General features: G+C 39.1%; 1 protein-coding gene across 1 annotated transcript in view; it reads left to right on the top strand.

Annotated features, from left to right (window-relative positions):
- CNTN5 (contactin 5) overlaps positions 1 to 14795 on the top strand; it is a 439109-nt gene that overhangs the window by 239026 nt on the left and 185288 nt on the right. Inside the window, exon 7 of the mRNA XM_070751525.1 lies at positions 11054 to 11156. Within this exon, the coding sequence (XP_070607626.1) occupies positions 11054 to 11156 (103 nt within the window). The remainder of the gene's footprint in view (positions 1 to 11053; positions 11157 to 14795) is intronic.

A 14795-nucleotide genomic window follows, 5' to 3' on the forward strand; every position in this document is an offset into this window, starting at 1 on the left:
CTAAATCTAGAAACATCCAATTATCATAATCCTTTCAGTGAGTTTGAATTTTCGTAGATGACAATTTTGTTTCTGGAATTACTTTTCTGTTGTACTCAATGCAGTTAGGCCTTTGTGTTTTATGACAAGAATGCTGATGAGACAACATATCTATATATTTATCTTCATTGAGGCGACTGAATCACATTATAGGCATTATATCCTACTAGTATAGACATTCACTTGCCTTTATATTAATCTTTTATTTCCTTAGAGCTGCGCCGCAAAGGGAAACTTATCTTCTTGATATGAACCAAATTAAATAAAAACATCAAGAAATCCTTGAATGGATTCTGAATAAAATGAATACCTCATTTGTGCAGATGTCCTTGACAATCATCCCTTTCTCACTACAGTATTCAATTTATTTTTGTGCAGACCTAAAAAAAACAATTTAAAATTCTATCTGAAGAGATAAAAAATTTCATCAGGGAAAAAAAATGGATCATGCATCATTTCATTAACAGCCTTTTACAATGAGTTAGACACTCGGAGGAATTATTTAATAAGTGTTTACAAGCAGTTCCAAGAGCGACAGGAAAAAGTCTTTTGGAAGACTTTTGGAAGTGCCTTTACTGGGGTGGGGTTTCGAGAAAATTTGCAAAAGATAAGTAAATACAAATGTGGTTGAACTTACAACATTTGCTGTTTGATGATAAAGTGCTCTTTTCAAGTTCATATATTTTTATGAGATTGTTTCCTCATTCTGGAATGTAGCCAATAAAGTATTTATTTCAAACTAAGCAATAAAGGCACTGAAAGGTTGTTTTCTATGGTCTTCGGTCAACATTTCCCAAAGATATGCAGAAAGATATATATTTCTGTGATGTTTCCAGGCCTTCCTATGGTTTTCCAGGATAGATAGATAGGTAGGTAGGTAGGTAGGTAGGTAGGTAGGTAGGTAGGTAGGTAGATAGATAGATAGATAGATAGATAGATAGATAGATAGATAGATAGATAGATAGATAGATAGAATAGAATAGAATTTTTATTGGCCAAGTGTGATTGGACACACAAGGAATTTGTCTTGGTGCATATGCTCTCAACGTACATAAAATAAAATATACATTTGTCAAGAATCATGTGGTACAACACTTAATGATTGTCATAGGGGTCAAATAAGCAATGAAGAAGCAATATTAATAAAAATCGTAGGATATACGCAACAAGTTACAGTCATACAATCAACATGGGAGGAAATAGGTGATAGGAATGATGAGAAAAACTAGTAGAATAGAAGTGCAGATTTAGTAGAAAGTCTGACAGTGTTGAGGGAATTATTTGTTTAGTAGAGTGATGGCGTTCGGGAAAAAACTGTTCTTGTGTCTAGTTGTCTTGGTGTGCAGTGCTCTGTAGCGACGTTTTGAGGGTAGGAGTTGAAACAGTTTGTGTCCAGGATGTGAGGGGTCAGTAAATATTTTACCCGCCCTCTTTTTGACTCATGCAGTATACGGGTCCTCAATGGAAGGCAGATTGGCAGCAATAGATAGATAAGATAGATAGATAGATAGATAGATAGATAGATAGATAGATAGATAGATAGATAGATAGATAGATAGATAGATAGATAGATAGATAGATAAGATAGATAGATAGATAGATAGATAGATAGATAGATAGATAGATAGATAGATAGATAGATAGATAGATAGATAGATAGATAGATAGATAGATAGATAGATAGAGCAAGCGATGGGCTCCTACAAGTAAGGTCAGGTACACAGAACCGGTGGAAATATTTTGATTTTTTTTCTTTTTTTCCCTTCTGGGCTCTAGGTATGTTTTTCCTATCACAGTAAATGAGGTTGAATGTGTATAATTTTGTGGTTGTGTGTGCATAAACATGCAGTTTATTTAGTAGATAATGTATATTTTTGTGTGCCTGTGTGTAATATGTATGTACACATGTAGCATCTATACGTAGAATTAAATAGTATATTTTGGATGTTCAATAATAGTAAACAGATAGGGGGAATTGTATCTCTTTGAGGCGGGGAGAGGCCAGGCACCCTAACCCAAACCCTTGACATGGGTGACATCAAGTTGTCCACCTTTAAGCCAGTCACATGACCTTTAAGCCACCCCCCTGGTCACATGATCGTCAAGCCACTCCCACCTGGTCACATGGCCAGCAAGCCACACCCACAGTGTGGTAGTAAAAAAATTTTGCAGTCCTTCACTGGATGGATAGATAGATAGATAGATAGATGGATGGATGGATGGATGGATGGATGGATGGATGGATGGAAGGAAGGAAAGATAGATAGATAGATAGATAGATAGATAGATAGATAGATAGATAGATAGATAGATAGATAGATAGATAGATAGATATAGAGAGATAAAGATAATATACACAGTTCAGACATTCAGTTAAAGTGCACAATGAAGTTATTAGTACTGTTCAATATGGAGTTCCAGAACCAAGGGTGGGTTCCACTTACCTTCACCACTGGTTCACGCCATGATGTTTCATATGTGTACGCTCCCCCCAGGCCTGAAAGCCTAGCCAGGTCTTCATGGCCTTAAGAAAAGCCAGCAGGGTGGGGGCAGTATGGACATCGGGCAGGGAGTTGATTCCATAGAGCTGGGGCGGCCAAAGAGAAGGCCCTCCCCTGCAGTCCCGCCAACCTGCATTGCTTAGTTGCTGGGACTTGGAGGAGGCCAACTCTGTGTGCTCTAATTGGTAATAAAGATAAGTATAAACCTGTGGATGGGTGGGAGGGCTCTTTTTCATGCAGGAGAGAAGGAAAACACTTCCAAACAGTAAATAATTTTTTTTTAAAATCCTCAAAAAAAGATGGTGGCGCCAATGGACCAGCACCAACTGAACCGGATCCATGACGCCATTGTGATGTCACAAATGGGTTGCTAGTGCTTTGGGCAATCTGGTCCAAACTGGGAGGAACCCACCCCTATCCAGAACCATCAGTTCTTTACATCTGTTATCCTTTTAACCATTTGGAGAAACAGCAAGCTAAGTTTCCCTGATAATTCTTCTCTTTAGCTCTGCTTGGTTCTCCGCCAATTCTCTTGTTTTCAAGTAGGAAGTACTTTAGGTCAAATTTAAAGTCAAATTTATTTTTATTAAACTGTTTTAGCTTTAAGTAACCATGTTATCTATTGCTAATAACAAGTCCCTTATTGCTTCAGCTTCAGAATATCCTTCCCCAGTAAGAATGAAATCATCCGCAAATACTCTTATGCTGCTAGCTTTTGATTCTCTGTATTGGAAAATTTCAGAAGCTGTGGATATTGACTACCAGTTTGTGTCTATTAGCCAAAAGTATTTGTCAAAGTGGTTAAGTAGATGGTCTTGTTGTTCAACTCATTTTTGTTGAATGTCAAATAATGAAATAATAATAATAATAGTAATAGTAATAGTAATAATAATAATAATAATAATAATAATAATAATAATAATAATAGTAATAATAATAATAATAATAATTTATTAGATTTGTATGCCGCCCATCTCCGAAGACTCGGGGCAGATCACAACAATGATAAAAACAATATTATAGTAGAACAAATCTAATATTAAAAAACATATAAAACCCTATCATTATTTAAAAAACCAAACAACATATTCATACCAAACATAAAACAAAGTATAAAAGAGCCTGGGGGAAAGATGTCTCAACTCCCCCATGCCTGGCGGTATAAGTGAGTCTTGAGTAGGGAGGGTGGGGGCAATTTTAATATCTGCGGGGAGTTGATTCCAGAGGGCCGGGGCTGCCACAGAGAAGGCTCTTCCCCTGGGGTCCGCCAAACGACATTGTTTAGTCGACGGGACCCAGAGAAGGCCAACTCTGTGGGACCTTATCGGTCACTGGGATTCGTGCGGTAGCAGGCGGTTCCGGAGGTACTCTGGTCCAATGCCATGTATTCCAAGAGGGGGAAATGCCATATGATAGGTAGTGAATAATGATTCTGCATTGGTAACTGTTCAAAGATCTGGGGTCTATTCAGAGGGATAGCTTTTCAGAAAGTTTAGACCAGGGGTCCTCAAAGTTGGCAACTTTAAAAGACTTGTGGACTTAGTTTTCCTACCAAATGTCCTTCCCTGAAAGACGTTTTCAGACTCTTGTCGTAGTGTCTCCATAGTCCCAGCAGCCACATGACAGTGCTCATTAGTTTGCACCGCATGCAAGATATTATGATATCGTAATGCAATCAATTTCATGGGCTGCATTGTTTTGCTTCCCAGCAGAGGTTTAAAGACCTCCCCTCCCACAATAATAAATTCCAACTGATAGACCTCTTGGGTTGCCAAGTTTAATTCTGTGTTTCCCCGTGATTTTTAGAGTGTGCTTGTTAGAGATTAAGACTACCTGGCAGCATGGAGCAATAACTCTCCCTACAGGGATGAAACACTGCGATAGCACACCTCGGGTGGTGCAAAAGTCCGAGTAACAGTGAACAGATTGTAAACAATTCAGCAAGTTACATCCACCTAACCAATAATGCTTACCATGTGTGTACCTCTAGGTCCGGGACTACTGCGGGGAAGTTCTGGCTACCAATATTATAAGAAGTAAAAACGATTCAAAGAACTGAAACAGGTTCAAAGGAAGAGAATGAGGATGATCAGAGGATTTGAAACTCAATCCTAGGAAGATAAATTCTACGGAGTGGAAATTTTAAGTCTTGAAAAGGATTTATTTTATTTTATTTATTTATTTATTTATTCATTTGTCCAATACATAAATACATAGGGAAAAAAATAGACATGTAGTAATATATATAAGGGTAAAAGTGAACTTAGAGGAGAGGATATATGAAAGGAAGAAAATATATATGAAAAGCAAGAGAAAGGAAGACAGGGGATGAAAGGCACACCGGTGCACTTATGTATGTCCCTTATTGGTCTCTTAGAAACCTGGAGAGGTCAATCGTGGATAGTCTAAGGGAGAAATGTTGGGGGTTAGGGGTTGACACAATTGAGTCCGGTAATGAGTTCCACGCTTCGATAACTCGATTGTTGAAATCATATTTTTTACAGTCAAGTTTGGAGCAGTTCGTATTAAGTTTGAATCTGTTGCGTGCTCTTGTGTTGTTGTGGTTGAAGCTGAAGTAGTCATTGACCGGTAGGACGTTGCAGCATATGAACTTGTGGGCAATACTCAAGTTGTGTTTTAGGCACCGTAGTTCTAGGCTATCTAGGCCCAGGATTGTTATTCTATTTTCGTAGAATATTCTGTTTCGAGTGGAGGAGTGAAGAGCTTTTCTGGTGAAATATCTTTGGACATTTTCAAGGTTGTTGATGTCTGAGATGTGGTATGGGTTCCAGACAGATGAGCAGTAGTCCAGGATGGGTCTGGCAAAAGTTTTGTAGGCTCTTGTGAGTAGTGTGAGATTGCCTGAGCAAAAGCTGCGTAGGATCAGGTTAACAACTCTGGAAGCTTTTTTGGTGATATTGTTGCAGTGGGCTTTAGCACTTAGGTCATTCGCTATTAGTATTCCAAGATCTTTTACTGAGTGTGGGTTGGCTGTGAGAGATTGTTTATTCAGTTCGTATATGCGGTTTCGATTATTTTTGCCGATGTGGAGGGTAGAGCATTTGTTGGTTGATATTTGAAGTTGCCAGGTGTTAGACCAGTCTGAGACAAAGTCCAGGTCTTTTTAGAGAGTGAGTGAGTTGTCAGTGGTGTTGAAAAGTTTCACATCGTCGGCAAAATAACACAGTTGCTTTCAATATGGTCACAGAGGTTGATGTAGAGAATGAAGAGAGTAGGATGGTGCCAGGAAGGGTATCTTAGTGCTCTTGAAATACCTGGAAGGATGACAACCAGAGCCTGTTCACTAAGCTTCCAACAGGTACCTTCCAAAATAATAGATTTCAGTTTTAGGAAGACAGATTTGGCCTTCCACTTTAATTTAGATGGAAAGTTCCTACAGCAGTGATAGCGAACCTTTTTTTCCTTGGGTGCCGAAAGAGCGGGCACGAGCGCTATCATGCATGCACAAGTGTCCATACCCATAATTCAATGCCTGGGGAGGATGAAAACAGCCCCCCTCCTCAGAGGCCCTCTGGAGGACCGAAAACAGCCTGTTTCCCAACTTCTGCTGGGCCCAGTAGGCTTCGTGTTTCACCCTCCTTGGAGCTCAAGACTTCCCTGGAGCCGGGGAGAGGGTAAAAACGCCCTCCCCCATCCTCCTGGAGGCTCTCTGGAAGCCAAAAACACCTTCTGAAACAGCCGGGCGCTTCTCGGCAGCCTCCGGAACCCGAACTTCTGGGTTCAGTGTTCGGGAGAACGCCGAGAAGCCCCCCGGCTGTTTCAGAAGGTGACAGCCGGGCGGTGGCGCTTCTCGGCGGCCTCCGGAACCCAAACCCGAAAAGTTCGGGATCGGTTTCGGGAAAACGCCAAGAAGCCCCCAGGCTGTTTTAAAAGGTGACAGCCGGGCGGCAGCGCCCAGCGGAGCCCCATTTTGCAATTTTTTTTCTTTTTGCACGGATTAATTGCTTTTACATTGTTTCCTATGGAAAACTATGTTTCATCTTACGAACTTTTCGCATTACGAACCTACTTCCGGAACCAATTAGGTTCGTAAGACGAGGTCTTACTGTACTTTATTCTACCCATGATTTATTAGGTGCTGAAACTAACCCTTGACAATTATCCCCTCATAATAAATCTTTGGGAGTTCTAAGCAATCAGGCAAATAAGTAAAAAAACGAACAGAGTTTTCTAAAGCCTGTAAGATGCATACCATGATCAGTTAAGTAGGATCCGCTAGAAATTACACATATAACATGACTGAATTTGATAATTAGTTCATAAAGAATCACATCAGTTCAAAAAGACTCATATTGACAGAAAGAATCAGAACACAAAATACAAACTTGGAAGACACAACCTCTTGTTCTGTTAAGGACCTTGGAGTACTCCTATCTAATGACCTAAGTGCTAGAGCCCACTGTAACAACATTGCCAAAAAGGCTCTAAGAGCTGTTAACCTAATATTGCGTAGCTTCTTCTCTAGCAATATTTTTTCTTTTCCTTTTTTCCTAGAAATAAAATACTGTACACAATAGTAACAATTTTCTTTTTTCAGCCTCAAGCTTTTCAAATGCAATTTACAGCCTCTCATTGCTTTGTATATCAATACAAACAGTTTCCCTTTCCCTGTAGATAAGATGGTGTTTCAAAAGTAGAATTCAGAATATTTTTTTTGAACTCCAGGTTTCACTCTGATCAACTTTTTATTTATTTATTTTGTCCAATACACAATAATACACAATGAAGGTAATAGAGGACACTTTCGAGGAAATAGAATTAGAGAAAGAATAGAAGAGATAGGATAAAATAATCAATGAGAGAATAGAAGAAAGATATAGGGATAGAAGAGAAGATATAGGAGAGACAATAGGACAGGGGTCAGAAGGTGCTCTAGTGCACTTATGCACGCCCCTTACTGACCTCTTAGGAATCTGGAGAGGTCAACCTTGGACAGTCTAAGAGTAAAATGTTGGGGGTTAGGGGATGATACTACGGAGTCTGGTAATGAGTTCCACGCTTCAACAACTCTATTACTAAAGTTGTATTTTTTACAGGCAAGTTTGGAGCAGTTAATATTGAGCTTGAATCTGTTATGTGCTCTTGTGTTGTTGTTTAAACAGCTATGTGAGTGCAAATATAATTAGACATATAATTGCATTATATGTCAACTATTCTCATTCAATTCCTGCCTGTTCTTCCTTATATACTTAAGTTAATGATGTTAATATAGATGCTAATTGCAAGATTTATTTGTTCTCTGGTTCATTCCACTGATCTTCATCTAACTGTTGATCTTTTGGCAAGTAAAAGTTTCTATTATGATGGGTAGCTAAGGTATCACACCAATCCTCTTTCATTTCTGCAATTGTCCTTGGAATGTATGTTTGTTTGCTTGCTTGTTTGTTTGTTAGATTGTTAGATTTGTTTGTTTGTTTGTTAGATTTCTATGCTGCCCTTCTCCTGAGACTGTTACCTTTCAATCTTCACGAATTATGGACCATTCTATGGATAACTGTGGCTTTTAAAAATAAGTTATTTTCAGAGGCAACATATCAGAGGGACACTAATAGAGGGTTGGAAACAAATTAGAAGAAAATATTATACCCATATCCCAAAATGGATATCTCTGATGAAAGCCACACCCAACCCGAATTTATTTAACTTAGACAAAAAACCCCACTTACAATCAATTATTGGAAGGTCAAAAAAACTTAAAAACAAGAGAGGGTTTGGTATCAGTGTTGAGGGAATTATTTGTTTAGCAGAGTGATAGCATTCAGGAAAAAAACTGTTCTTGTGTCTAGTTGTCTTGGTATGCAGTGCTCCATAGCGACATTTTGAGGGTAGGAGTTAAAGATGCGAGGGGTCAGTAAATATTTTCCCCGCCCTCTTTTTGACTTGTGCAGTCTACAGGTCCACAATGGAAGGCACGTTGGGAGTAATTGTTTTTCCTGCAGTTCATACACACACTATTTTTCCTACCATCAAAACCTAAATAAATGTTTTTAAGTACCTTATGGGCAAAGTTTACAAATTGTTTTGTTTGGGCATTCGAAAGAAATCATGAACAATCAAGTAACAAACTTTAAGGTGTTTGCCTTTGTAAGAACTGTTTGTAAACTCACCATCCTGCAAAAGAAGTCAAACTTATGGTCTCTGTTAAAGAAATAACTACCTACAGCTTACTGAAAATGCAGTTAGACTCCTCTATTAAGTTTCTTTGATTGCAAATGGCTGCTGTCATTGATGAACAAGAAAAGGCAATGTTAATCTATTTGTTAATGATATGTCAAAAGATTTATACGGTTGCACACCAAGATCTTGGACTTGCAATGATGTTAGCTCATTAACCCCAGTTGCCAGAGAAGATAGCTACCTTTGCTTCCCTCTATGAGCATCTTTTAAATCCGGGAAACATATTAGCCATGAAATCTGAGTATTGCATTGGCAGTTCTGTGTTAGCAAAAACTTCAGAAGAGAAGGATTTAGGGGTAGTGATTTCTGACAGTCTCAAAATGGGTCAGCAGTGTCTTCAGTCGGTGATAGTGAGTGTTTCAGTGAAAAATAGAATGGCAGAGACACCAGCCCTTTCTCCGATAGAGACTTTGGTCTCAAATAAACCCAGCACTCCCAAAGAAAAGGGCCAGAGGGCGAAACCATCTCAAGGTGCCTCGCTGAGGGAGGCAGAGAAAAGGATAAAGGCCCTTGAGAAGCAATTGGAGGCTTCCCAGAAGCAGGCCTCTTCTTCAATGCTGCCATTTGGGACAACTCCCCTGCCAGCCTCCCCCGTGATAACACCAGGGGTTGCAGGCTCGGCCTCAGAGAGGGATTGGTCCCCTGAGCTAGAGGTATAACAAGCAGGAAGATGGAGATTGTGATCCCGCTGTATAGAGCGCTGGTGAGACCACATTTGGAATACTGTGTTCAGTTCTGGAGACCTCACCTACAAAAAGATATTGACAAAATTGAACTGGTCCAAAGACGGGCTACAAGAATGGCAGAAGGTCTTAAGCATACAATTTATTAGGAAAGACTTAATGAACTCAATCTGTATAGTCTGGAGGACAGAAGGAAAAGGGGGGACATGATCGAAACATTTAAATATGTTAAAGGGTTAAATAAGGTTCAGGAGGGAAGTGTTTTTAATAGGAAAGTGAACACAAGAGCAAGGGGACACAATCTGAAGTTAGTTGGGGGAAAGATCAAAAGCAACATGAGAAAATATTATTTCACTGAAAGAGTAGTAGATCCTTGGAACAAACTTCCAGCAGACGTGTTTGGTAAATCCACAGTAACTGAATTTAACCATGCCTGGGATAAACATATATCCATTGTAAGATGAAATACAGGAAATAGTACAAGGGCAGACTAGATGGACCATGAGGTCTTTTTCTGCCGTCAGACTTCTATGTTTCTATGTTTCTAAATGCTCTTTCCAATTCGTCCTTCAGTTCTTTAAGTTGCTCAATTACATCCTCCCAAATATCAATATGCAGCAGATTTTCAGGCATGATGGCAGGTAGAAAATTAAATATATGTTTACCTCTCCACTTGTAAGCTTTGTAAGTAAGAAACTGTCTGACAGCTTTCCCTGAAAACCTCGCATGAGATTTATAGTGGAGCTGGGGCTGAAGTGTCATGGCTTGTCATTCATGAGCCTATTGAAGTGATCTCTTTATGAACAGTGTGCATTACATGTGGACAGGCCATGCACCCAAATAAGACTGTTAACAATATTATTGATTGTACAATTTTACCATTTTAACATATTAATGTTTGCATCTAACCTTACTCCGTGGCCTGCATTGGCTGCCGATCAGTTTCCGGTCACAATTCAAAGTGTTGGTCATGACCTTTAAAGCCCTACATGGCATTGGACCAGATTACCTCCGGAACCGCCTACTACCGCACGAATCCCAGCGGCCAATAAGGTCCCACAGAGTTGGCCTTCTCTGGGTCCCGTCGACTAAACAATGTCGTCTGGCGGGCCCCAAGGGAAGAGCCTTCTCTGTGGCGGCCCCGGCCCTCTGGAATCAACTCCCCCCGGAGATTAGAACTGCTACCACCCTCCTTGTCTTCCGTAAACTACTTAAGACCCATCTATACCGCCAGGCATGGGGGATTTGAGACACCTTTCCCCCAGGCTTATTATAATTTATGTTTGGTATGTATGTGCTGTTTGGTTTTTTAAATTGATAGGGTTTTTAGTTTTTTTCTTAATATTAGATTTGTGCCTGTACAATATTGTTTTATCGCTTGTTGTGAGCCGCCCCGAGTCTTCGGTGAGGGGCGGCATACAAATCTAATAAATTATTATTATTATTATTATTATTATTATTATTATTATTATTATTATTATTATTACTATAAAATCCTAACTGTTTAGATGACATTATGGATGTATCCCTAATTGTAACCATTTTCCTTCATAATCATCCTTTTCTAGCTATTCAACGAGCTCACTTTAATGATGGCTATTTTACTTGTAAAAATCTTTCTTTGTTTTCCAGGAGTGATGGGGGAATATGAACCAAAAATTGAGATCCATTTTCCATCCACAGTTACAGCTGCTAAGGGATCTACTGTTAGGATGGAATGCTTTGCACTGGGCAAGTAAGTATACATTCTTTCATAATTGAGAATTAAAATCTGAGATCATTCATTTAACTGATAACAAACTAAGAAAGGAAGAAAAAGAAAGAAAGAAAGAAAGAAAGAAAGAGAAAGGAAGGAAGGAGGGATGGAGGGAGGAAAGGAAGGAAGGAAAGAAAGAAAGAGAAAGGAAGGAAGGAGGGATGGAGGGAGGAAAGGAAGGGAGGGAGGAAAGAAAGAAAGAAAGAGAAAGAAAGAAAGAAAGAGAAAGGAAGGAAGGAGGGAGGAAAGGAAGAAAGGAAGGGTGGAAAGAAAAAGAAAGAAAGAAAGAAAGAAAGACAGAAAGAGAAAGGAAGGAAGAAAGACAGAAAGAGAAAGGAAGGAAGGAGGGAAGGAGGGATGGAGGGAGAAAAGGAAGGAAGGAAAGAAAGAAAGAGAAAGGAAGGAAGGAGGGATGGAGGGAGGAAAGGAAGGAAGGAAAGAAAGAAAGAGAAAGAAAGAAAGAAAGAAAGAAAGAGAAAGACAGAAAGAGAAGGGAAGAAAGAAAGAAAGACAGACAGACAGAAAGAGAAAGGAAGAAAGAAAGAAAGACAGAAAGAGAAAGGAAGGAAGGAAGGAAGGAGGGATGGAGGGAGAAAAGGAAGGAAGGAAGGAAGGAAGGAAAGAGAAAGGAAGGAGGGATGGGAAGAGGAAAGGAAGGAAGGAAAGGAAGAAATAGAAAGAAAGAAAGAAAGAAAGAAAGACAGACAGAAAGAAAGACAGAAAGAGAAAGGAAGGAAGGAGGGATAGGGAGAGGAAAGGAAGGAAGGAAAGAAAGGAAGGAAAGAAAGAGAAAGAAAGAAAGAAAGAAAGAAAGAAAGAAAGAAAGAGAAAGACAGAAAGAGAAAGGAAGGAAGGAAGGAAGGAGGGATGGAGGGAGGAAAGAAAGAAAGAAAGAAAGAAAGAAAGAAACATTACATACACACAAACTTCTGGAGAGTTTATGTGTAGGCGTTCTGCACATGCGCAGAAGGTAAAAAGAACCCAAATGGCAGTAACTCGATGGGTGGGTGGAGCCTCACACTGCCTTCGCGACCGGCTCTCCAACGCCAACAGGCACTAGCGAACCAGGAGCATTTCTCCCCTACATGGGAAATATGTAATCAGACTTCCCAACATAATATATTAGTAAACCTGCAGTTCTGAGTATGCAGAAGGCTAATGCATGGTACCTGAAACATAAACCTGAAAAACATTATCTCTTGTTTGTTTCAATATCTAGTCTGATTCAGATGTGTTCAGATATATGCAGGGGGATAGAAATATTGTGAAAATGCTTTTGTGACCACACTGAATGCCACTTGCACAATATTTAAAGGAAACTATAGACTGTGGTTTGTTTGTGTACATGTGTGTCCCTTACAGTTGAATTAGAATTATAAAATCACTTATGAGTAAATAATTTAGAATGCCATGAGGGTAAATTGATGAAAGAGTAAGAGAAGCAAATGAAATGTATTGTATTCATTAGGAAATTAGGAAATGTTCTAGATTTATAGCCCATTATATCCTGGTGTGTGCGTGTGTATAAAAATGCAAATATACTAACATATGCATGTACAGTACATGGAATAGTGTATTTGCAATTCCACTAAATACCTGTGATCAACTAAGGCCAAATTTATCACTGATAGTTAAAGGGGTGAAAGTTAACCCAGTCTATTTCATGTACTCCAGATATTACATCCCAGTGCAAACTATGGTCAATCACTGTTTACTTAAGAAAACCAAGCAAATGTTTCTGAAAGTGAAAGGGGACTCTATTTATCTGTTTTTTGAAACTTGAGATTTTATGATAGACTTCAAATGCTGGACTAAATCTTAGAGGCAGAAACATAAACATTATTCTAGAAAAAAAATATGATCAGAGTAAAACAACAAAAATAATCAGTGGCCAAGAAAACAAAAGTATTATGCAGAGAGATTAATAAACCTAAGAATGTTTAGCTTTGAGTGACTAAGAACAGAAATGGTGGCATTCTTGAAATATTGAAAGAAGTATGCTATGTGGAAGTAAGTCAAAACTTATTGTTAATTATTTTGGGGTACAGAATAATGGATTGAAGTTGTTGTTGTTGTTATTGTTATTATTATTATTATTATTATTATTATTATTATTATTATTATTATTATTATTATTATTATTAATTGGATTTGTATGCCGCCCCTCTCCGTAGACTCGGGGCGGCTAACAACAGTAATAAAAAACATCATATAAATCCAATACTAAAACAACTAAAAACCCCTTATTGTAAAACCAAACATCCCTGCAAACAAACATAACATGCATAAATTGTAAAGGCCTAGGGGGAAAGAATATCTCAGTTCCCCCATGCCTGACGGCAGAGGTAGGTTTTAAGGCACTTACGAAAGGCAAGGAGGGTGGGGGCAATTCTAATCTCCGGGGGGGGAGTTGGTTCCAGAAGGGCGGGGCCGCCACAGAGAAGGTCCCGTCAAACGACATTGAAGTTCTAGAAAGGCAACTTCCTTTTGAATGTTATTAACCATAAAGACAGTTTGTTAACAGAATCAGTAAACTAAAGAATAGTGTTTTTCAATTCCATGCTTGCATACAGGAGTGAGCTTCAAAAATTTTAGCAAGGGGTTCTCTGTCTGGTTGCAGGGTGGGTGTGGCAATGGTGGGCGTGGCCTAGTGGGCCTCCTGCACCAGAGCACTACATCCCTGATATCATATGTATCATCCAACCCTTTCTTCAGACAGAATTATCTATGCAGTTTGGGGCATGTGTAATAACTTAGTTACACACTGCAAACTAGCTTCCATACATACAGTATAGCTGTATACAAAAATACATATCTTTTTCCATCGAGTACATTCTGGCTCACATATTCAGTGAAGCTAGAAACAATGCATGGATGTGCAGAAAAATAATATACCACAGTTATAATTAGGAAAAAATATACAAACCTAAAATAAGGAGAACAAGCTCTGTAGGATTAAATAATATTCTCAATATAGCCATAGCATTTAGACTTATATACCGCTTTCACAGCCCTCTCTAAGCAGTTTGCAGAATCGGCATCTTGACCCCAACAATCTGGGTCCTCATTTTACCCACCTCGGAATGATGGAAGGATGAGTCAACCTTGAGCCGGTGGTGAGATCTGAACTGCTAAACTACAGCTACCCTGTTTCCCCGACAATAAGTCACCCCCGAAAGTAAGACATGGGAGAAGTTTCGTAGAATTGCCTAATATAAGGCATCCCCTGAAAGTAAGACATAGGAGATGTTTCATTTCGCAGTATTCCCCGAACAGAACATATATAACACTGCTGTCCATAAATTGCATTGCAAAACGCTGCATCAATCAGATTTAAAGCACATCCAATACGCATCCAACATGCAGCTGTGTGTTTGGATGCGTTTTTGCTGCAGCAGAATATAGGATACGGGATACAATTCATTGGAAAAAAATAAGACATCCCCTGAAAATAAGACGTAGCACATCTTTGGGAGCAAAAAATAATTTAAGACGCTGTTTTATTTTCGGGGAAACACAGTAGCAGTTAGCTGAAGTAGCCTGCAGTGCTGCACTCTAACCAATGCACCACCCCAGCTCTTAAAACCAGTTATCTATAGATCATTATTTAAAGACACT

This window comes from Erythrolamprus reginae, chromosome 4 (assembly GCF_031021105.1).
Source record: "Erythrolamprus reginae isolate rEryReg1 chromosome 4, rEryReg1.hap1, whole genome shotgun sequence".
Lineage (NCBI taxonomy): Eukaryota > Metazoa > Chordata > Lepidosauria > Squamata > Dipsadidae > Erythrolamprus > Erythrolamprus reginae.